At 44.1% G+C, this 22,551-nt stretch overlaps 2 protein-coding genes and 1 non-coding gene across 9 annotated transcripts in view; 2 read left to right on the top strand and 1 right to left on the bottom strand.

Annotated features, from left to right (window-relative positions):
- The window catches only part of LOC139233201 (transcription termination factor 1-like), a 53,422-nt gene extending 47,600 nt beyond the window's left edge, over positions 1-5,822 (top strand). For all 4 annotated transcript variants that reach the window (XM_070863862.1, XM_070863864.1, XM_070863863.1 and 1 more), the window contains exon 10: positions 5,147-5,822. In XM_070863862.1, coding sequence (XP_070719963.1) covers positions 5,147-5,316 — 170 coding nt within the window. In that variant the 3' untranslated portion in view covers positions 5,317-5,822. The remainder of the gene's footprint in view (positions 1-5,146) is intronic.
- Positions 5,823-8,894: 3,072 nt separating this feature from the next.
- LOC139233254 (U6 spliceosomal RNA) lies at positions 8,895-9,002 on the bottom strand. Its single transcript, XR_011588172.1, has one exon. It is a non-coding gene; the product is annotated as a U6 spliceosomal RNA (small nuclear RNA).
- A 7,591-nt stretch (positions 9,003-16,593) lies between these two features.
- Positions 16,594-22,551, top strand: part of setx (senataxin) — a 96,263-nt gene continuing 90,305 nt past the window's right edge. For all 4 annotated transcript variants that reach the window (XM_070863856.1, XM_070863851.1, XM_070863853.1 and 1 more), the window contains exon 1: positions 16,594-16,677. The gene's annotated coding sequence lies outside the window, so the exon portion shown is untranslated. The remainder of the gene's footprint in view (positions 16,678-22,551) is intronic.

Below are 22,551 nucleotides of genomic sequence, written 5' to 3'. Positions count from 1 at the left end.
ATTTCCGACACCTCCAGCGTGATCCCACCACCAATCACATCTTCGCCTCCCCTCCCCTCTCAGCATTCCGAAGGGACTGCTCCCTCCGCGACACCCTGGTCCATTCCACCTAGTCACCCCCAGCAGCCCCTCCCCTTCCCACGGCACATTCCGTGCAAGCGCAGGAGATGCAACACCTGCCCTTTTACCTCCTCCCTCCCCACTATCCAGGGCCCCAAATACTCCTTCCAGGTGAAAATGGTTTACTTGTACTACTTTCAATTTAGTATACTGTATTCGCTGCTCACAATGCAGTCTCCTACATTGGGGAGACCAAGCATAGATTGGGTGACTACTTTGCGGAGCACCTCCGTTCAGTCCGCAAGTGTGATTCTGAGCTTCCGGTCGCCTGTCACTTTAATTCTCCACTGTGCTCCCACTCTGACCTCTCTGTCCTCGGTCTCCTACACTGTTCCAACAAAGCTCAATGCAAGCTTGAGGAACAGCACCTTATCTTTCGTTTAGGCACTTTACAACTTTCTGGATTCCACATCGAGTTCAAAAATTTCAGAGCGTAACCGCGGCCAATCTTTGGCTTCCTCCCTTCCCCCTCATCCTCAGAGCCTGTTTCTTTCTTTCTCCTTGTCTCTAATGGCAGTTAGTCATAATCCCACCATTCACACCCTATCTTGACTAATGTTTTACTAACTCCTGGCATTAGCATTTGAATTTGGGCCATCATCCCTTTTGTCTCGCCTTGTCTTCCAACCTATCACAGAGCTTCCCTTTTGTTCTTTCTTCCCCTCCCCCTTTCTGTGCTTGTTAAGAATCTGTTCTTTCCGAATACTCTCCAGTTCTGACGACGGGTCATAGACCCGAAGCGTTAATTCTGCTTCCTCACCACAGATGCTGCCTGACCTGCTGAGATTTCCAGCATTTTCTGTTTTTATTCCAGATTCCAGCATCTGCAGTATTTTGCTTTTCTATTAGTTGTTATCTGATCTCCCTGTCTGCGCATGTCTCTGCTGCCAAGCTTTTCCTAACTGCCTCGTTTATTTAATTGTAATGCGTTTAGCAGCTGGGCTCTCTACATATTCAGTGACTATCACGCCACAAGCTTTTCTTTGGCTGTACCTGTGGTTCCTTCCCTTTTGCCTAAAGCATTCTTTTAAGCTGCCTTTATGCGTCTTACATTTAGCTTCTTGACATTTTCCCATCATTTTCTTCTTAAAGCTACGCACCCACTAATTTCTTACCCCAACAAGCCCCCCACCTTTTTGGCAATGGCAAACCCCTGTTTACACATGGTGCCAAAATTCTCTTGTATTTTACTTTGGGGCCACAGTGATCAGTCGGGCCTATCCAGTACCATACATCTAACTCCAGTACTCTTACGGGTTGATACTCTGGTATTACTGCTAACTCTATCCTCTTCCACCTACTTGCATGTGGCCAACACACTGTCTCTATACCAATGAGATTTCCTTTAGGGCTCCTTTCTCCTTCCCTTGGGTTATCGTCATGGTTCCCAGGGCAATTGCCTTTTCCAGTTGTCGAGCCTTTTGCTGTTTCTGTAATATACGTGTTATACAAAGGAGATACACCACTAACGTTTGAGATATTATTCTTATCCACGAATGAATCTGCACGTTCAGCCCCCAGTCCCATAAGTCATCCCAACACGATGTGGTCTTGATGTTCCTTATCTCTTCTCCAATATCCTCGTTCTGTTGTTGTAAAACACCTTTCTAGAGAGAGTCCATGATTTTCCTTTGCAATTCGACCGATTCTTCTGGTAGAGGGGATATTCTGTACCTAAAACTGTTGATGTAGTTAGAGAGTTCTCCTTTGATTTCTTCTGATGCCTGGATCGATGCGGATTGTCGTTTGTGGATATCGATCAGCTCTTTTTGTCCAATCCACACTGGTATTTCCGGGGTAAAACAACATTACACCTTACATGTCCAATCTGCGTACTAAAAGGTTTCCTGGTTATTGGTCACACAGTATTCTCCCTTGTCCACATATGTGGCCCGAGTGTGCGAGAGGTGGGCCCCAATTGCTTCCATAGTAGAATTTATTTCTCTCTCTCTCATTAAATCAGCATGCTGCCCTTGGATCGAAACTTATTTTATGGGGGCAAATCATTATTCCCTGGCGAGTAGTACACCCTTCCCACTTAGTCCCTATCAGACTGTCTGCATATTCCACTGCATAAGTTAACATCTCATGGTACATTATTTAAGTCTTGACCCTAATCCTATATTTTGAACCTCATATATTTTCGGAGGTAGCGATTCTGGTACAGCCAATATCAATCCTAACACACTCCTGCCGCTCATTTTACATTCAGTTAAGGTTGGGTATACCCGCACCATGCCCGAGTTGGCACCCCAGGATTACTTTTCCCTGATGAGACAAGTTGACCAGTTGCTCATTACTGATCCACAATGGTACCTCGCACTTCTGTATTTGGGCTACATTTTCCCTGGTCTGTTCTATCACCCAATTTCCATACGTGCCACAAACGTCATTTTGTGCGGCTTTATCAAAGGCTTCATGATCCTCTTTAATGACTTGATTGATGCTCCGGGCCTGTACTTCCACCTTTTAATTTCAGTCCCTCTGATGGGTATACGTACCTTTAAGTCTATAGTTTCATTAAAAGATCAGTTTCGCTCTAGATTATTTATATCAGTGCCTTGAAGAAAGGGTGTATCACTCTACTGAGCCACATTACCCATTTCCTGTTGTGCTGTAGTCGAATAGCTGAGCATGCCTGAGATCTGTTCTTCAGTGTATCTTCACCATGCATGGATGGATGTGGTGTATTTAGATTTCCAAAAGGCATTCGATAAGGTGCCACACAAACGGTTATTGCAGAAGATAAAGGTACGTGGAGTCAGAGGAAATGTATTAACATGGATAGAGAATTGGCTGGCTAACAGAAAGCAGAGAGTCGGGATAAATGGGTCCTTTTCGGGTTGTAAATCGGTGGTTAGTGGTGTGCCACAGGGATCGGTGCTGGGACCACAACTCTTTACAATATACATAGATGACCTGGAAGAGGGGACAGAGTGTAGTGTAACAAAATTTGCAGATGACACAGATGAGAAAGCGGGTTGTGTAGAGGACACAGAGAGGCTGCAAAGCGATTTAGATAGGTTAAGCGAATGGGCTACGGTTTGGCAGATGGAATACAATGTCGGAAAGTGTGAGGTCATCCACCTTGGGGGGAAAAAAACAGTAAAAGGGAATATTATTTGAATGGGGAGAAATTACAACATGCTGCGGTGCAGAGGGACCTGGGGGTCCTTGTGCATAAATCCCAAAAAGTTAGTTTGCAGGTGCAGCAGGTAATCAGGAAGGCGAATGGAATGTTGGCCTTCATTGCGAGAGGGATGGATTACAAAAGCAGGGCGGTCATGCTGCAACTGTACAGGGGTATTGGCGAGGCCGCACCTGGAGTACTGCGTGCAGTTTTGGTTACCTTACTTAAGGAAGGATATACTAGCTTTGGAGGGGGTACAGAGACGATTCACTAGGCTGATTCCGGAGATGAGGGGATTACCTTATGATGATAGATTGAGTAGACTGGGTCTTTACTCGTTGGAGTTCAGAAGGATGAGGGGTGATCTTATAGAAACATTTAAAATAATGAAAGGGATAGACAAGATAGAGGCAGAGAGGTTGTTTCCACTGGTCGGGGAGACTAGAACTAGGGGGCACAGCCTCAAAATACGGGGGAGCCAATTTAAAACCGAGTTGAGAAGGAATTTCTTCTCCCAGAGGGTTGTGAATCTGTGGAATTCTCTGCCCAAGGAAGCAGTTGAGGCTAGCTCATTGAACGTATTCAAGTCACAGATAGATAGATTTTTAACCAGTAAGGGAATTAAGGGTTACGGGGAGCGGGCGGGTAAGTGGAGCTGAGTCCACGGCCAGATCAGCCATGATCTTGTTGAATGGCGGAGCAGGCTCGAGAGGCTAGATGGCCTACTCCTGTTCCTAATTCTTATGTTCTTATGTTCTAAAATGTTTTTTCTTTCTATCTCGTCTCTCAATCCTCTCCTTTATTTTGCTTTCTGTACATGACTTTACATTGTATCAAATATTCTAATTTACACTTCCTGGTGCAGACTCTGTGTCTCAGTGAGGATTCTTCAATCTGATTATTTGAAGAGACGCCCTGTTGCTTGGCCTGCTTACCCAGATCCCCTGTAAAGTCCGCCGCGTTGAAATGGCTTTCTAATTACTGAAAGTTGCCACAAAAGTCTGGGTGGCAAGTGCTGTTCAGTCACCAGTAACCACAAATTCCTGGGCCATAAGGTGCTCCAGATTACTAATGGGGCAGCAATACTTACAATGCCCTGGCTTCCTCAATAACAAACTCCTGAAAATTGCATGTCGGCTTCTGAATTTTGGGATCCAACATTTCGTTTTGTTCAGTATATAAACTCAGTGTCTGGTTCATCTGAAAATGAATCTGAAATTAAGATTTTCTGCTGGTTTGTAAAACTGTCCCTTTTGTTGTAAAGATTTATTTCTTGAACCTATATAGCTGGAAAAAGTAGGAGCCATTAGCCTGACTGTTGTTGCTCTCCTGCATGTTGGTATTTACTCATTGTGTTCACTGCTGCTGGACCAACAAAATTCTGAGTGGAAGTGCATGTTGATTGGGTAGGACTTAACCATGTGGGATTAAATGGAGTCCACATCCAAGTATGAATGTAGCTCTAAATTGCCCTGCATGTTGAGTTTGGTTGGTTTAATATACAAAATGGATAATTAATATGGTTAGTAAATCTGGGGCTACAGTATAGATGTTGCATTATGCTGCATAGCCCAGTGAAATGACAAACTGCCTCTTGCTGCTCTGCAAATTCAGTAGTGTAAGCAGTTATTGCATTACAGTAATTGTCACATTATCTTGCACAAAGGTACTTTTAAAGATGGTTTGTCAGCATGTCCAGAATGTTGTTCAAGATGTGGCCATTTGGCCTTTATTCACATTCATGTTTAATGCAAAGATTGCTTTTCGACTGCTTAAATTTTTGTATTTTTGTGAAATCCCACAACTGAAATTATATGACTAGATTACTGTCCTTTTAAATTATAAACAGACCTCAATAATACCAGTCAAATTTAACTTTTTTTAAACTTTTTATAGAAATCGTGGACTTTCTGCATGAGCAAATAATTCCCAAACTGGAAGCAATACTACAGAAAAAAGCGGGCCATGATAATTTGATTGGAGTGGATGGCATGTATCAGCCACAACAACGTGTGTTCAAATTGAGTGATATCTTTGATGAGGAGGAGGAGGAGGATGATGAATGAGGAAGATGAAATTGAGACAATACACCAGTTGGAAGAACATACTGGAACATTGCAAACTCCAGTTGGAGAAACTGACCGCAGAGCAAGAATTTTAGCAACATCTTGCGATTCGTGCTGATGCTACAATTTGGAATGCAGTACAAAGGATGCAAAAATGTTGCCATTGTCCATTAGGCTGCTTCACTGCACTGTCTTTAAAAGATATGCGAGCGGTTATGCTAATTTTCACACTGTTGTGCTCTCTTTATAGATGTCTGTATTTTTATTATTCAACCATGCAAGGTAGATTCTTACTAAGTGATCATTGTTGAAAAGGTTAAATCTTTTAGAAAATATGTAGAAATAAAAATTCTCAGTCTCTGCTCATGAACATGAATTATTCAAACTACAGTGAGTAGCATGACGCACGTAAATAAACTATCTTTGATCTTGGCTTGTGTAAGTGTTTTTAAAAATTTTAAATTGTAAAATGTTATGCAGTTTAAATAAAACATTTTTTTATAATGTTTGGGTTGCTCATCTTGGTTTCTTAAATGTATGTGATGAGGAAGGAGACACTGGGAATGTCGACATGAAATCTGTATTGCTATTTAAATACTTGGCTTAATGTCTTGTATGAGAAAAATGATCATACATAGTAATGTATCACCATTAACGTTTCCTGATTAATTCCTAGTTCAATTGGGAAACCCCCAGATTTTACATGAAATCTAGGATATGAAACAACAATTGTAAAAGGGAGTCGGGCAGGTAATCGAGGATGAGCAACTGGAGAAAAAGCAGGGATGTGGGACAAAGCACGACTGCTCTTTCAAAGAGCCAGCATAGGCACGACTGGCCAAATGGCAGCCTCCTGTACTGTACATTTCTGTGAATCTGAGAAATGCTAGTGAAATATTGACCTTTATCTCTAGGAGGTTGGAATACAAAAGTGCTGCTTGTACAGAGCCTTGGTCAGAGTCCATCTGGAGTACTGCATTTAGTTTTTGGCACAAGAACACAAGGAAAGATTTATTGGCCTGGAGGAGAGTTGCAGTGTTCCTTGGTAGAACAATGCAAACTGCCAGCACATATAATGTGCTAGTTTGGAATACTTCTAATTCCCATTACTGGTCTTGTGTTGTAAAGTTGCACATAATCAACAATCTTTACAGTCTAATGCCACAAGGATCATTTCTTGGAAGTACTAACAAGTTAAAATATACATTATCTGCGTTGGTGCAATTTGACATAGTAGGGGCATTGTTCTGATTTCACACTGTTGGCACGAACTCTCGCCTGCTGGCAGTGTATATTGCAAGTTTAGGTGCGTGATTTGCAGGCCATGACGCCACAAAGTAAGAATTACCATAATAACCAGTATTTTCCTCTGCTTGCCACCTAATGTTCAGGTGTGGAAGGGTCTGTTATGCCAGGTCCCTGCCTACTTTAGTGCCCACCCAATTTTCCACCATCAAGCCAGATGGACTGAGTAGGAATGGGAAGTGGAAATAAACTGGCAAGCCAAGAATATGCTTGTGAAGCTAATCAAAATGTTTCGCAATACAATCACCCAATGTAGAGGAAACTACACCAAGAACAGTGAATGGTGTTTTGAGGTTGTAAATTGGTGAAAGTAGGTGTAAATTGCTGTCTTACATGAAAGATATTTTGGGGCCCTGACACTATCTCTGCCTTTATTACCTCCAGTGCAGTACTGAGTGAGTGCTACATTGTCAGAGGTGCCATCTTTTGGATGCGACATTAAACTGAGACCCTTGTCTGTCCTCTCAGGTGGGTGTAAAAGATTCCATGGCACTATTTTGAAGAGCAAGAGAGTTAACCTCTGTCCTGGCCAATATTTATCCCTCAACTATAAGAACATAAATAGGAGCAGGAGTAGGCCATTTGGCCCCTCGAGCCTGCTCCACCATTCAATAAGATCATGGCTGATCTGATTTTGGCCTCAACTTCACTTCCCTGCCCACTCACCATAACCCTTAATTCCCTTATTTAAAAATATCTCTATCTCCACATTAAAAATATTCAATGACTCAGCCTCCACAGCTCTCTGGGGAAGAGAATTCAAAAGATTCACAACCCTCGAGAAGAAATTCCTCATCATTTCTGTTTTAAATGGGCGACCCCTTATTCTGAAATTATGCCCCCTAGTTCTAGATTTCCCCACGAGGGGAAACATCCACTGCATCTACCCTGTCAATCTCCCTCAGAATCTTGTGTCAATAACATCGCCTCTCATTCTTCTAAACTCCAATGAGTATAGGCTCAACCTTTCTTCATAAGACAACCCCTTCATTGCAGGAATCAACTTCTCTGAACTGCCTCCAATGCAAGTACATCCCTCAAATAAGGAGACTAAAATGTACATGGTACTCCAGGTGTGGTCTCAATAATGCCCTGCACAGTTGTAGCAGAACTTCCCTACTTTTATACTCCAACCACCTTGCAATAAAGGCCAACATTCGATTTACCTTCCTTATTACTTGCTGTACTTGCATGCTATCTTTTTGTCTTTCAAGATCCCAGATCCTGCTATACCTCACCATTTTGTAATCTTTCCCTATTTAAATAATGATTAGCTTTTTTATTTTTCCTACCACATTATATTCCATCTGCCAGATTTTTGGCCGCTCACTCACTTAGCCTATCTATGTCCCTTTGCAGATTATTTGTGTCATCCACACAATTTGCTTTCCCACCTATCTTTGTATCATCAGAAAATTTGACTACATTACACTCTGTCCTTTTATCCAAGTCATTAACATAGATTGTAAATAGTTGAGGCCCCAGAACTGATCCCTGTGGCACCACACTAGTTACAGTTTTCCAACTTGAAAATGACCCATTTATCCCGACTCTTTTCAGTTAGTTAGCCAACCCTCTATCCATGCTAATATATTACCCCCAATCCCGTGAACTCTTAGCTTGTACAGTAACCTTTTATGTGGCGCCTTCTGGAAATCCACTTACATGACATCTACTGGTTCCCCTTTATCCACCCTGCTCGTTACATCTTCAAAGAGCTCCAGCAAATTTGTCAAACAAAGCCATGCTGACTCTGCTTGACTGTATTATGATTTTCTAAATGTCCTGCTACCAGTTCTTTAATAATGAACTACAGCATTTTTCCAACGACAGATGTTAGCTAACTGGTCTATAGTTGCCTGCTTTCTGTCTCCCTGCTGTCTTAAATTGGAGTTTTACATTTGCGGTTTTCCAATCCGCTGGGACCAGGGAGTTTTGGTAGAATACAACCAATGCATCCACTATTTCTGCAGCCACTTCCTTTAAGACCCTAGGATGCAGGCCATCAGGTCCAGGGGACTTTTTTTTAAACAAAATTAAACAGTTAAATCAAGTGCCCCCTGATCTGGGGTCACTCCAAACACTTTTCAAGTGCCCTTTTTTTTTTGTGGTGATTTTTTGGGACAAAAAAAACACAAATTTTACAAGTGCCCCTTGGCTAAAAGGTGGGGGACACTAAAACCGGCAATAAAACAAATTAAACTTTAAAACATATAAAATCGAATTAAAATTTGGTTGCCGGGGGTGATGATGCACACCAGTCCCTCCGGCAAAAAAATATGGAACGCTTCACGAATTTGCGTGTCATCTTTGCGCAGGGGTCATGCTAATCCTTCTCTGTATCGTTCCAATTTTAGTATATGTGCTGCCGAAGCGAGCACGTAAAATTCAATATCTTAAAGATGCTTCTCCTGGTCGGAGAATTGAACCCCGGTCGCCCGCTTGACAGGCAGGGATACTCACCACTATACTAATGAGGAACTAGCAAAAATATTATGAATAGCATTCAAATGGCTCATACAGGGATCGAACCCATGACCTTGGTGTTATTGGTACCACGCTTTAACCAACTGAGCTAACCTGCCATAAAGGCTACATCCCTGAGTGGCCTCAAACCACCAACCTTTCAATTAACAGCCAAATGTGCTAACCCATTGCGCCACAGAGACTGATAAATGATTCCTCCCCATCGGGGAATTGGTCTCAGGCGGGGATACTAACGAAAAACTGACGCAGGGGACTTGTCCACCTTTAGTCCCATTAATTTTCCTTGTACTTTTTCTCTAGTGATAGTGATTGTTTTAAGTTCCCCCTTCCCAATAGCTCCCTGATTATCAATTATTTGGATGCTTTTAGTTGTCCTTTGCTGGTTTCGAGAAATTTCCCAATCCTCTGGTCTTCCACTATTTTTCACAACATTGTACGCCTTTGTTTTCAATTTGATACCATCCTTTACTTCCTTAGTTAGCCACGGATGGTTCATCCTTTCCTTAGAGTCTTTCTTTCTCACTGGAATATATCTTTGCTGGGAGTTATGAAATATTTCCTTAAATGTTTGCCACATCAACATCACTAAAACTGATTATCTGGTCGTTATCACATTGCTGTTTGCAGAAGCTTGCTGTGTGCAAATTGGGTGCCATGTTTCCTACATTACATCAGTGACTACACTTCAAAAAAAAAGTACTTCATTGGCTGGAAATTTCTTTATAATGTCCTGAGGTTGTGAAAGATGCTATATAAATGCAAGTCCTTGTTACCTCTAGACTTGACTATTCCAATGAACTCCTGGCCAGCCTCCCATCTTCTACCCTCCATAAACTTGAGCTCATCCAATACTCTGCTCCCCGTATCCTAACTCGCACCAGATCCTGTTCATCCATCACCCTGTGCTCACTGACTTGCATTGGCTCCCGGTCAGGCAACACCTCAATTTTAAAATTCTTGTTTTCAAATCCCTCCATGACCTCACCCCTCCTTATCTCTGTAACTTCCTCCAAAATCTTTGAGCTGCTCTCTTGAGTATCCCCAATATTAATTGTTCTGGCATAGGGTCTGTGCCTCCAGCTGCCTGGGCCCTAAAATTCCCTCCCTAAATCTCTTCTCCCACCCCCCGCTCCTCCTCCTAAAACCTACCTCATTGAACAAGCTTTTGGTCACCTATCCTAATAACTCCTTATGAGGCTCAGTATCAAATTGTGTTTGAGAACGCTCTTGTGAAAGGCCTTGGGACAGTTTACTACATTAACATAGAAACATAGAAAATAGGTGCAGGAGTAGGCCATTCGGCCCTTCTAGCCTGCACCGCCATTCAATGAGTTCATGGCTGAACATGCAACTTCAGTACCCCATTCCTGCTTTCTCACCATACCCCTTGATTCCCCTAGTAGTAAGGACTTCATCGAACTCCTTTTTGAATATATTTAGTCTTTCTTGATAGGTCAGTCCCGCCATCCCGGGAATCAGTCTGGTGAATCTTCGCTGCACTCCCTCAATAGCAAGAACGTCCTTCCTCAAGTTAGGAGACCAAAACTGTACGCAATACTCCAGGTGTGGCCTCACTAAGGCCCTATACAACTGTAGCAACACCTCCCTGCCCCTGTACTCAAATCCCCTCGCTATGAAGGCCAACATGCCATTTGCTTTCTTAACCGCCTGCTGTACCTGCATGCCAACCTTCAATGACTGATGTACCATGACACCCAGGTCTCGCTTGTATTCACTGGAGTTCAGAAGAATGAGAGGGGACCTCATAGAAACGTTTAAAATTCTGACGGGTTTGGACAGGTTGGATGCAGGAAGAATGTTCCCAATGTTGGGGAAGTCCAGAACCAGGGGTCACAGTCTAAGGATAAGGGGTAAGCCATTTAGGACCGAGATGAGGAGAAACTTCTTCACCCAGAGAGTGGTGAACCTGTGGAATTCCACAGAAGGTTGTTGAGGCCAATTCACTAAATATATTCAAAAGGGAGTTAGATGAAGTCCTTACTACTCGGGGGATCAAGGGGTATGGCGAGAAAGCAGGAATGGGGTACTGAAGTTGCATGTTCAGCCATGAACTCATTGAATGGCGGTGCAGGCTAGAAGGGCTGAATGGCCTGCTCCTGCACCTATTTTCTATGTTTCTATGTTTCTATGATCCAGTCTTTCTTGATAGGTCAGTCCCGCCATCCCGGGAATCAGTCTGGTGAACCTTCGCTGCACTCCCTCAATAGCAAGAATGTCCTTCCTCAGGTTAGGAGACCAAAACTGTACACAATACTCCAGGTGTGGCCTCACCAAGGCCCTGAACAATTGTAGCAACACCTCCCTGCCCCTGTACTCAAATCCCCTCGCTATGAAGGCCAACATGCCATTTGCTTTCTTAACCGCCTGCTGTACCTGCATGCCAACCTTCAATGACTGATGTACCATGACACCCAGGTCTCTTTGCACCTCCCCTTTTCCTAATCTGTCACCATTCAGATAATAGTCTGTCTCTCTGTTTTTACCACCAAAGTGGATAACCTCACATTTATCCACATTATACTTCATCTGCCATGCATTTGCCCACTCACCTAACCTATCCAAGTCGCTCTGCAGCCTCATAGCATCCTCCTCGCAGCTCACACTGCCACCCAACTTAGTGTCATCCGCAAATTTGGAGATACATTTAATCCCCTCGTCTAAATCATTAATGTAGAGTGTAAACAGCTGGGGCCCCAGCACAGAACCTTGCGGTACCCCACTAGTCACTGCCTGCCATTCTGAAAAGTCCCCATTTACTCCTACTCTTTGCTTCCTGTCTGACAACCAGTTCTCAATCCATGTCAGCACACTACCCCCAATCCCATGTGCTTTAACTTTGCACATTAATCTCTTGTGTGGGACCTTGTCGAAAGCCTTCTGAAAGTCCAAATATACCACATCAACTGGTTCTCCCTTGTCCACTCTACTGGAAACATCCTCAAAAAATTCCAGAAGATTTGTCAAGCATGATTTCCCTTTCACAAATCCATGCTGACTTGGACCTATCATATTACCTCTTTCCAAATGCACTGCTATGACATCCTTAATAATTGATTCCATCATTTTACCCACTACCGATGTCAGGCTGACCAGTCTATAATTCCCTGTTTTCTCGCTCCCTCCTTTTTTAAAAAGTGGGGTTACATTGGCTACCCTCCACTCCATAGGAACTGATCCAGAGTCAATGGAATGTTGGAAAATGACTGTCAATGCATCCACTATTTCCAAGGCCACCTCCTTAAGTACTCTGGGATGCAGTCCATCAGGCCCTGGGGATTTATCGGCCTTCAATCCCATCAATTTCCCCAACACAATTTCCCGACTAATAAGGATTTCCCTCAGTTCCTCCTCCTTACTAGACCCTCCGACCCCTTTTAGATCCGGAAGGTTGTTTGTGTCCTCCTCAGTGAATACCGAACCAAAGTACTTGTTCAATTGGTCCGCCATTTCTTTGTTCCCCGTTATGACTTCCCCTGATTCTGACTGCAGGGGACCTACATTTGTCTTTACTAACCTTTTTCTCTTTACATATCTATAGAAACTTTTGCAATCCGTCTTAATGTTCTCTGCAAGCTTCTTCTCGTACTCCATTTTCCCTGCCCTAATCAAACCCTTTGTCCTCCTCTGCTGGGTTCTAAATTAAAGGTGCTATATAAATGCAAGTTGTTGTTGCTTGACTGAACAGGTGTTGCATCTGCTTTGGTTGAATAGGAAAGAACAATGATCTGATGCAGGGAACAGTCCCTCCAGAAAGCAAGGAGGGTTGATGCCATGTGATTGGTAATAGGATAATGTTTTAGATGAATGGTGGAAAGTGATGTGGCAGACATGAGAGCTAGTGGGATAGAAACATAGAAAATAGGTGCAGGAGTAGGCCATTCGGCCCTTTGAGCCTGCACCAACATTCAATAAGATCATGGCTGATCATTCACCTCAGTACCCCTTTCCTGCTTTCTCTCCATACCCCTTGATCGCTTTTGCAGTAAGGGCCACATCTAACTCCCTCTTGAATATATCCAATGAACTGGCATCAACAATTCTCTGCGGTAGGGAATTCCACAGGTTAACAACTCTCTTAGTGAAGAAGTTTCTCCTCATCTCAGTCCTAAATGGCTTACCCCTTATCCTAAGACTGTGTCCCCTGGTTCTGGACTACCCCAACATCAGGAACATTCTTCCTGCATCTAACCTGTCCAGTCCCGTCAGAGTGTTATATGTTTCGATGAGATCCCCTCTCATCCTTCTAAACTCCAGTGAATACAAGCCCAGTCGATCCAGTCTCTCCTCATATGTCAGTCCTGCCATCCCAGGAATCAGTCTGGTGAACCTTCATTGCACTCCCTCAATAGCAAGAACGTCCTTCCTCAGATTAGGAGACCAAAACTGAACACAATATTCCAGGTGAGGCCTCACCAAGGCCCTGTACAACTGCAGTAAGACCTCACTGTTCCTGTACTTAAATCCCCTATCTATGAAGGCCAACATACCATTTGCCTTCTTCACCGCCTGCTGTACCTGCATGTCAACTTTCAATGACTGATGTACCATGACACCCAGATCTCGATGCACCTCCACTTTTCCTAATCTGCCACCATTCAGATAATATTCTGCCTTCGTGTTTTTGCCCCCAAAGTGGATAACCTCACATTTATCCACATTATACTGCATCTGCTATGCATTTGCCCACTCACCTAACTTGTCGAAGTCACCCTGCAGCCTCTTAGCGTCCTCCTCACAGCTCACACCGCCACCTAGCTTCGTGTCATCTGCAAACTTGGAGTTAATACACTCAATTCCTTCATCTAAATCGTTAATGTATATTGGAAATAGCTGGGGTCCCACCACTGAGCCCTGCGGCACCCCACTAGTCACTGCCTGCAATTCTGAAAAGGACCCGTTTATCCCGACCTTCTGCTTCCTGTCTGCCAACCAGTTCTCTATCCACGTCAGTACGTTACCCCGAATACCATGTGCTTTAATTTTGCACACCAATCTCTTGTGTGGGATCTTGTCGAAAGCCTTTTGAAAGTCCAAATACACCAGATCCACTGGTTCTCCCTTGTCCACTCTACTAGTTACATCCTCAAAAAATTCCAGAAGATTTGTCAAGCATGATTTCCCTTTCATAAATCCATGCTGACTTGGACTGATTCTGTCACTGCTTTCCAAATGCGCTGCTATTTCATCTTTAATAATTGATTCCAACACTTTCCCCACTACTGATGTCAGGCTAACCGGTCTATAATTCCCCGTTTTCTCTCTCCCTCCTTTTTTAAAAAGTGGTGTTACATTAGCTACCCTCAGTCCATAGGAACTAATCCAGAGTCGATAGACTGTTGGAAAATGATCACCACTGCATCCACTATTTATCAGGCCACTTCCTTAAGTACTCTGGGATGCAGACTATCAAACCCGGGGATTTATCGGCCTTCAATCCCATCAATTTCCCGCCTAATAAGGATTTCCTTCAATTCCTCCTTCCCACTAGACCCTCGGTCCCCTAATAGTTCTGGAAGGTTATTTGTGTCTTCCTTCGTGAAGACAGAACCAAAGTATTTGTTCAACTGGTTTGCCATTTCTTTGTTCCCCATTATAAATTCACTTCAATCTGACTGCAAGGGACCTACGTTTGTCTTCACTAATCTTTTTCTCTTCACATATCTATAGAAGCTTTTGCAGTCAGCTTTTATGTTCCCGGCAAGCTTCCTCTCATACTCTATTTTCCCCCTCCTAATTAAACCCTTTGTGCTCCTCTGCTGAATTCTAAATTTCTCACAGTCCTCAGGTTTGCTGCTTTTTCTGGCCAATTTATATGCCTCTTCCTTGGATTTAACACTATCCTTAATTTCCCTTGTTAGCCATGGTTGAGCCACCTTCCCCGTTTTATTTTTACTCCAGACAGGGATGTACAATTGTTGAAGTTCATCTATGTGATCTTTAAATGTTTGCCATTGCCTATCTATCGTCAACCCCTTAAGTATCATTCGCCAGTCTATTCTAGCCAATTCACGTCTCATACCATCGAAGTTACCTTTCTTTAAGTTCAGGACCCTAGTCTCTGAATTAACTGTGTCACTCTCCATCTTAATAAAGAATTCTACCATATTATGGTCACTCTGTGAATGTCAGTAGCAAGTGGACAAAGATTTAAGGTGATTGTCAAAAAAAAAGAGGTGAAGTGAGGAAACATTTTAACACAGATTCAGTGACTTTCAAAAGGGAATTGGATAAGAAAAAAACAGGGCTACAGGGAAAGAGCAGGGGAGTGGGACTAACTGGATTGCTCTGCCAAAGAGCTGACACAGGCACAATGGACCGAATGGCCACCTTCTGTGCCCGTGTCCTAACTCACACCAAGCCCCATTCATCATAGGCAGTTCCTCGGGATCGAGGAAGACTTGCTTCCACTCTTAACATGAGTTCTTAGGTGGCTGTACAGTCCAATACGAGAACCACAGTCTCTGTCACAGGTGGGACAGAGTCGTTGAGGGAAGGGTTGGGTGGGACTGGTTTGCCGCACGCTCTTTCCACTGCCTGCGCTTGATTTCTGCATGCTCTTGGCGACGAGACTCGAGAAGCTCAGCGCCCACCTCGATGCACTTCCTCCACTTAGGGTGGTCTTTGGCCAGGAACTCCCAGATGTCAGTGGGGATGTTGCACTTTATCATGGAGGCTTTGAGGGTGTCCTTGTAACGTTTCCGCTGTCCACTTTTGACTTACCCCTGTGCTCACTGATCTCTACATTGACTCCCAGTTAAGCAACGGTTTGATTTTAAAATTCTCATCCTCGATTTCAAATACCTCCATGCCCTTGCCCCTCCTTATCTCTGTAATCTCCACCACCCAGATGTCTGCACTCCTCTAATTCTGGCCTCTTGAGCATCCTCAATTTCAATTGCTCCACCATCGGTGGCCGTGCCTTCTGTTGTCTGGGCCCTAAGCTCTGGAACTCCGTGCCTAAACCTTTCTTTTCCGCGGTGTCCTGGCCAATATTTATCTCTCAATCAACATCACAAAAAAAAAATCAGATTATCTGGTCATTATCACATTGCTGTTTCGGGGGCTTGCTGTGCACAGGTTGGCTGCTGCGTTTCCCATTTTACAACAGTGACTGCACTCCAAAAGTACTTCATTGGCTGTAAAACACTTTGAGACGTCCGGCGGTTGTGAAAGGTGCTATGTAAATGCAAGTCTTTCTTTCCTCCTTCAAGACCCTCTTTGATCCAGCTTTTGGTCACCTGCCCTAATTTCTCCTTATGTGGCGCGGTGTCAAATTTTCTTTGATAACTCTCCCGTGAAGCGCCTTGGAACGTTTTGCTGCCCTAAAAGACGCTACAAAAAAAAAAATACAAGTTGTAGTTGTTGCGTTGAGAGTGGAGCTGGGTTTTGAAGCTCGGGTGCCGCGTGGCCACCGTCCCATTCAAAAAAAACTCCCTGGGCGCGCGCTTGGTGCGATCGCGTCACGTCCGGCGGTGGGGGCGGTGCTGCGAGCGAAAGTTTGGGCCGGAGTTTAACGGGAGGCGAGCGGAGGGGCCGGAGACGGGCATGGTAAGTGTTCGGTGAGGCGGCGGCGGCGGCTCTATTCATAGCCCCCGGTCACCGCGTGCTGAGCCGGGGGCCGAGGGCTCAGTGTTTGACCCAGGCGGGGACCGAGGGCTCAGTGTTTGACCCAGGCCCGGGGAGGGGGGGCTGGGACCGAGGGCTCAGTGTTTGACCGGGGCCCGGGGGGGGGATCAGGGAGCTGGTGCTACTCGAGGAGGAGGGGAACCTGAAATACCTGAAGACACGTGCACAGGTGGTTCGGAGAGAGTAGAGCATGCTTTGTTGAAGGAAGCGTCTGAGAGCGAGAAGAGGTGGTGGGGGGGAGGGATGAAAGGTTGCCATGGGTGGGGTGTGAGGCGTGGAGACAGATGGGGAGGAGACAGTTTTGGGTTGGGTGTAGAGAAAGGATGGGAGGAGATAGGCTAAGGAGGGGAGGAGGAAGTGTTGGGTGGGGTGTAGAAAGTGTTCGATGGGGTGTAGAGGGAGGAGGGGAGCAGAACGTGTTGGTTGGGGTGTGAGGGGAGGAGCAAGTGTTGGTTGGGGTGTGGAGGGAGGAGACAGGCTGAGGAGGAGAGGAGAAAGTGTTGGGTCGGGTGTCACGTAAGGGGGAGAGATGGAGATGGAGATGGAGAGGAAGTGAAGGGAATCGGGTTGGGAAACAATGTGGTGGAGGGAGGGTGAGAATGAAGAGAGTTGTGCAGAGAGAAACCTTGAGGTCGGATATGATGGATGGAGGGAGGATTGAGGGGAGGGGTGCACAGAAGAAGTAATTTTTAGCAGGTGGAAGGGATGTAGACATACCTGCTGGCATGTAAAGCAGAGTCTGGGCAGCAAGGCAGAGGACGGTTCAAGTATATTTAAAGGAAGCAGTGAATGTGAGTGGCATGGGCATATCTCCAACCTGGGTCCAATCTGTTACTGTGGGTGTAATAGGTTTACTGGAGCTTTTTCATTTCTTGGGCAGGTGTGTGGAGAGGCTTTGAGGCAGCTTCTTGCATGAAGTCTACAGGCTGACATCAGTAATGCTAAATGTGAAAGTGACTAGATAATTCTATAAAACACATTTACAGGTGTAAGACTTATCTTTTATAAAAATAGGTTCTTATCCTGTAAAATTTTGTTTTCTTTTCACTAAACAGAGTCAAGACGTATTTACGACTTGACTACACTTTCAGAGTTCAAACTTGAGACCAAACAATGCAGATACAGGATGTTTCTTCATCTATCCCAATCCGGGGATTATCTTTACTTAGAATAATTTTAAAAAATGCAAGCAATTTATGATAGCATTAAATGCACAATAATTTCTTAATTATTAGGTCGAAATAACCTATCCTGTTAAATCCTTTTATAACGGTTAAAATTGTTGATTTTGACCCTTGTTGATTAAAAGAAACAAAGACACTCACATCAAACCGTGGTCAGCAATTGTAAGATTTAACCCATGATTCTCTTGGCTACTAACCAGGTGCCCAGGTCTCAGCCCCCTATGCCACGTGTTACAGCTATTTTAAACTGTTTTATACTGTTATATCTGCCCAACCTATGTATGCAATGGGCTAGCATTGAAACAAAGGAATATTCTTAAACTATTTCTTCCCATGAATTAGGTCTTCTCATTTCTTATCACCACAGTTGCAGCTTTCTTCACAATTCGTAGACAATTTAAGGACGTCTCTTACTGCCTGTGAAAATGTCTCTTCGCAGCTGTGAGATGTTAAAATTCATAAGAACATAACGTAAAAACATAAGAAATAGGAACAGGGGTAGGCCATACGGCCCCTCGAGCCTGCTCCGCCATTCAATAAGATCATGTCTGATCTGATCATGAACTCAGCTCCACTTCCCTGCCTGCTGCCCATAACCCCTTATCTCCTTATCGTTTAAGAAACTGTCTATTTCGGTCTTAAATTTATTCAATGTCCCAGCTTCTACAGCTCTCTGAGGCAGTGAATTCCACAGATTTACAACCCTCTGAGAGAAGTTGTTTCTCCTCATTTCTCTTTTAAATGGGCAGCCCCTTATTCGAAGATCATGCCCTCTCGTTCTAGTCTCCCCCATCAGTCGAAACATCCTCTCTGCATCCACCTTGTCAAGCCCCCTCATAATCTTATACATTTTGATAAGGTCACCTCTCATTCTTCTGAATTCCAATGAGTAGAGGCCCAACCTACTCAACCTTTCCTCATAAGTCAACCCCCTCATTCCTGGAATCAACCAAGTGAACCTTCTCTGAACTGCCTCCAAAGCAAGTATATCTTTTCGTAAATATGGAAACCAAAAGTTTTTTGACTTTGCACAGTATTGTGGGTCATTAAAAATGGTCAAGCAGTTTTTTTAGCCATCTTGGAGCAGTTTGCAAGTACAGTTATTAGCAGAAGAAATGAGACAAAAAAAATTGCTGTTGTCTTACACCGGACACCTTGTATAAAAGCGGTCAAACACAATCAACCAAGGCTGTAAGGATCATAGAAGTGCAGGAGTAGGCCATTCGGCCCTTCGAGCCTGCACCACCATTCAATCTGATCATGCAACTTCAGTACCCCATTCCTGCTTTCTCTCCATACCACTTGATCTCTTTAGCCGTAAGGGTCATATCTAACTCCCTTTTGAATACATCTAACGAACTGGCCTCAACAACTTTCTGTGGTAGAGAATTCCACAGGTTCACAATTCTCTGAGTGAAGAAGTTTCTCCTCATCGCGATCCTAAATGGCTTACCCCTTACCCTTAAACTGTGACCCCTGGTTCTGGGCTTCCCCAACATCAGGAACATTCTTCCTGCATTTAACCTGTCCAATCCTGTCAGAATTTCTGTTTCTATGATTCTTCTCATTCTTCTAAATTCCATTGAATATAAGCCTAGTCGATCCAGTCTTTCTTCCTATGTCAGTCCTGCCATCGTGGGAATCAGTCTGGTGAACCTTCGTTGCACTTACTGAATAGCAAGAATGTCTTTCTTTAGATTAGGAGACCAAAACTGTACACAATATTGAAGGTGTGGCCTCACCAAGGCCCTATATAACTGCAGTAAGACTTCCCTTCTCCTATACTCACATCCTCTCGCTATGAAGGCCAACATGCCATTTGCCCCCTTCACCGCCTGCTATATCTGCATGCCAACTTTCAATGACTGATGTACCATTGCAATCTGCCACAATATTCTGCCGCCTTGTTTTTGCCATCAAAGTGGATAACCTCACATTTGTCTACATTATACTGCATCTGCCATGCATTTGCCCACTCGCCTAACTTATCCAAATCACCCTGCAGCCTCTTAGCATCCTCCTCATTGCTCACACTGCCACCCAGCTTTGTGTCATCTGCAAATTGCCGATATTACATTCAATACCTTTGTCTAAATCATTAATGTATATTGTAAATAGCTGGGATCCCAGCACTGAACCTTGCGGTACCCCACTAGTCACTGCCTGCCATTCTGAAAAGGACCCATTTATTCCTACTCTTTGCTTCCTGTCTGCCAACCAGTTGTTTATCCACGTCAATACATTACCCCCAATACCATGTGCTTTAATTTTGCACACTAATCTCTTGTGTGGGACCTTGTCAAAAGCCTTTTGAAAGTTCACATGCACCACATCCACTGGTTCTCCCTTGTCCACTCTACTCGTTACAGCCTCAAAAAATTCTAGATGATTTGTCAAGCATGATTTCCTTTTCATAAATCCATGCTGACTTGGACCGATCCTGTCACTGCTTTCCAAATGCACTGCTATTACATCTTTAATAATTGATTCCAACTTTTTCCCCACTACTGATGTCAGGCTAACCGGTCTATAATTCCCTGTTTTCTCTCCCTCCTTTTTTTAAAAAGTGATGTTACATTAGCTACTCTCCAATCCATAGGAACTGATTTGGAGTCTATAGAATGTTGGAAAATGACCATCAATGCATCCACTATTTTTAGGGCCATTTTCTTAGGCTGCATCCCAGAGTACTTATCAGGCCCTGGGGATTTATCGGCCTTCAATCCCATCAATTTCCCTAACACAATTTCCTGACTAATAAGGATTTACTTCTGTTCCTCCTTCTCGTTAGACCCTCAGTCCCCTAGTATTTCCGGAAGGTTATTATTTGTGTCTTCCTTAGTGAAGACAGAACCAAAGTATTTGTTCAATTGGTCTGCCATTTCTTTGTTCCCCATTATAAATTCACCTGATTCTCACATTTGTCTTCACTAATCTTTTTCTCTTCACATATCTATAGAAGCTTTTGCAGTCAGTTTTTATGTTCCCTGCAAGCTTCCTCTCATACTCTATTTTCCCCCTCCTAATTAAACCCTTTGCCCTCCTCTGCTGAATTCTAAATTTCTCCCAGCCCTCAGGTTTTCTGCTTTTTCTGGGCAATTTGTATGCCTCTTCCTTGGAATTAATTTCCCTTGTTAGCCACGGTTGAGCCACCTTCCCCGTTTTACTTTTTACGCCAAACAGGGATGTACAATTGTTAAAGTTCATCTATGTGATCTTTAGATGTCTGCTGAAGAATGTATGCAATTAGAGTGAAACGTGTTCATTCAACTGGTTGTTAGGAAGTAGATGATTTGTCTTTGGATTCAAGATGGAGTACGCAGTAAAATCACGGTAGGGGTAGAGTAGAATGCAGAGCAGTCTTTCCATCATGCCCGTTGGATCCAGTTACTGTGTACAGTTCTAAAGCATTTTCATATAAAAGGTCACTGAGACATCAAAAATTAACCTGAGCCTCTCCTCATAGGAACTTTTAAATTTTGGTTTTAATCTTTTTAATGTTTGCCACTGGGACTGTCAGATGCTGGTTTGTTTCTCTGCTGGCTAGACAGCAGTACACATCATCATAGGCAGTCCCTCGAATCGAGGATGACTTGTTTCCACATCAAAAAGTTCACAGGTGTTTCAATGATGGACCTAAAATTCCAGGTCAAAACTAAATCTTGAAGGGTGGAAGATGCCTGTGCTTGGATTTTTTTAACGTGTGGTGACCGTTGCACACCAGTCACCACACGGGCTTGACAGAGCTAGGTCTTGGTCCAGTGGCAAGGATTAACCAAGACGACTGGCGACCTGCTCTGCTGCACAGACCTAGAGTGTGCACATATCGCAGTGTGTGCTGGCCCGTGCTACCCCTGGGCCCCTGGCCCCGAACTCACGCCTCTCCTGGGCCCCGATCACTTCCCTCTACAATCTCTCGCCGCTCCTTCGCCCCGACCTCACCGCCCCTGCTGCACCTGCCCATGCTCCAATCACCGACCTGGATCTTGATGACGTCCCTCTTCACTGCCGTTGCTCTCCTGCTCCAGCACGTGCTGCTCCCTGGAGTGGTATGCCGCCACGCTGCTCCTTCTGCTTCCCGGCCTGCTCCGATGGTGCTTGCGACCAGCTGCATGTCACTCTCAGCAGATGCAGGTATCAAACCTGCAGTATATCAATGCCCTAAGGTGAGGGTTGCCAAATAATCTTTGCTGTGTGTCGATGTATGTGCTGCATAGAGAAAATCTGTGCAGTAAATTGCTGCACACAAGCTTTTGGAATTGATCATGCTTCACAGCATTTGGTTAACTGGGCAACCTTGGAAGCTGTAAAAAGCGACATCCCTGGCATGATAAACTTAGTGTAGCAAGCTTTTATTTTGTTGTCCAGTGACTGCTGCTGAAAAATGAACCTGCACAGACATCTGGTGAACATGCTTATTAGCTGTGATGCCCTCCCGCACTGAATAGTATGTTGGCACTAACTGCTGAGGCCTCGTGCAGCAAAGTAGGCTGTCGTACCAGAAGTCTGCTGGCACTTTAGAATCTCGTCCTATCAAGAGTCTGCAACTTCAGGAGATGAAAGGGGAGGGGGGGTGATTAGCAACAAATATAATAATTCAAATAAAAATATC

Source organism: Pristiophorus japonicus, chromosome 20 (assembly GCF_044704955.1).
Source record: "Pristiophorus japonicus isolate sPriJap1 chromosome 20, sPriJap1.hap1, whole genome shotgun sequence".
In the NCBI taxonomy this organism is placed as follows: Eukaryota; Metazoa; Chordata; class Chondrichthyes; family Pristiophoridae; genus Pristiophorus; species Pristiophorus japonicus.
Note: the sequence above shows the minus strand (reverse complement) of the source record. Positions and strands in the feature narration are given on the sequence as shown.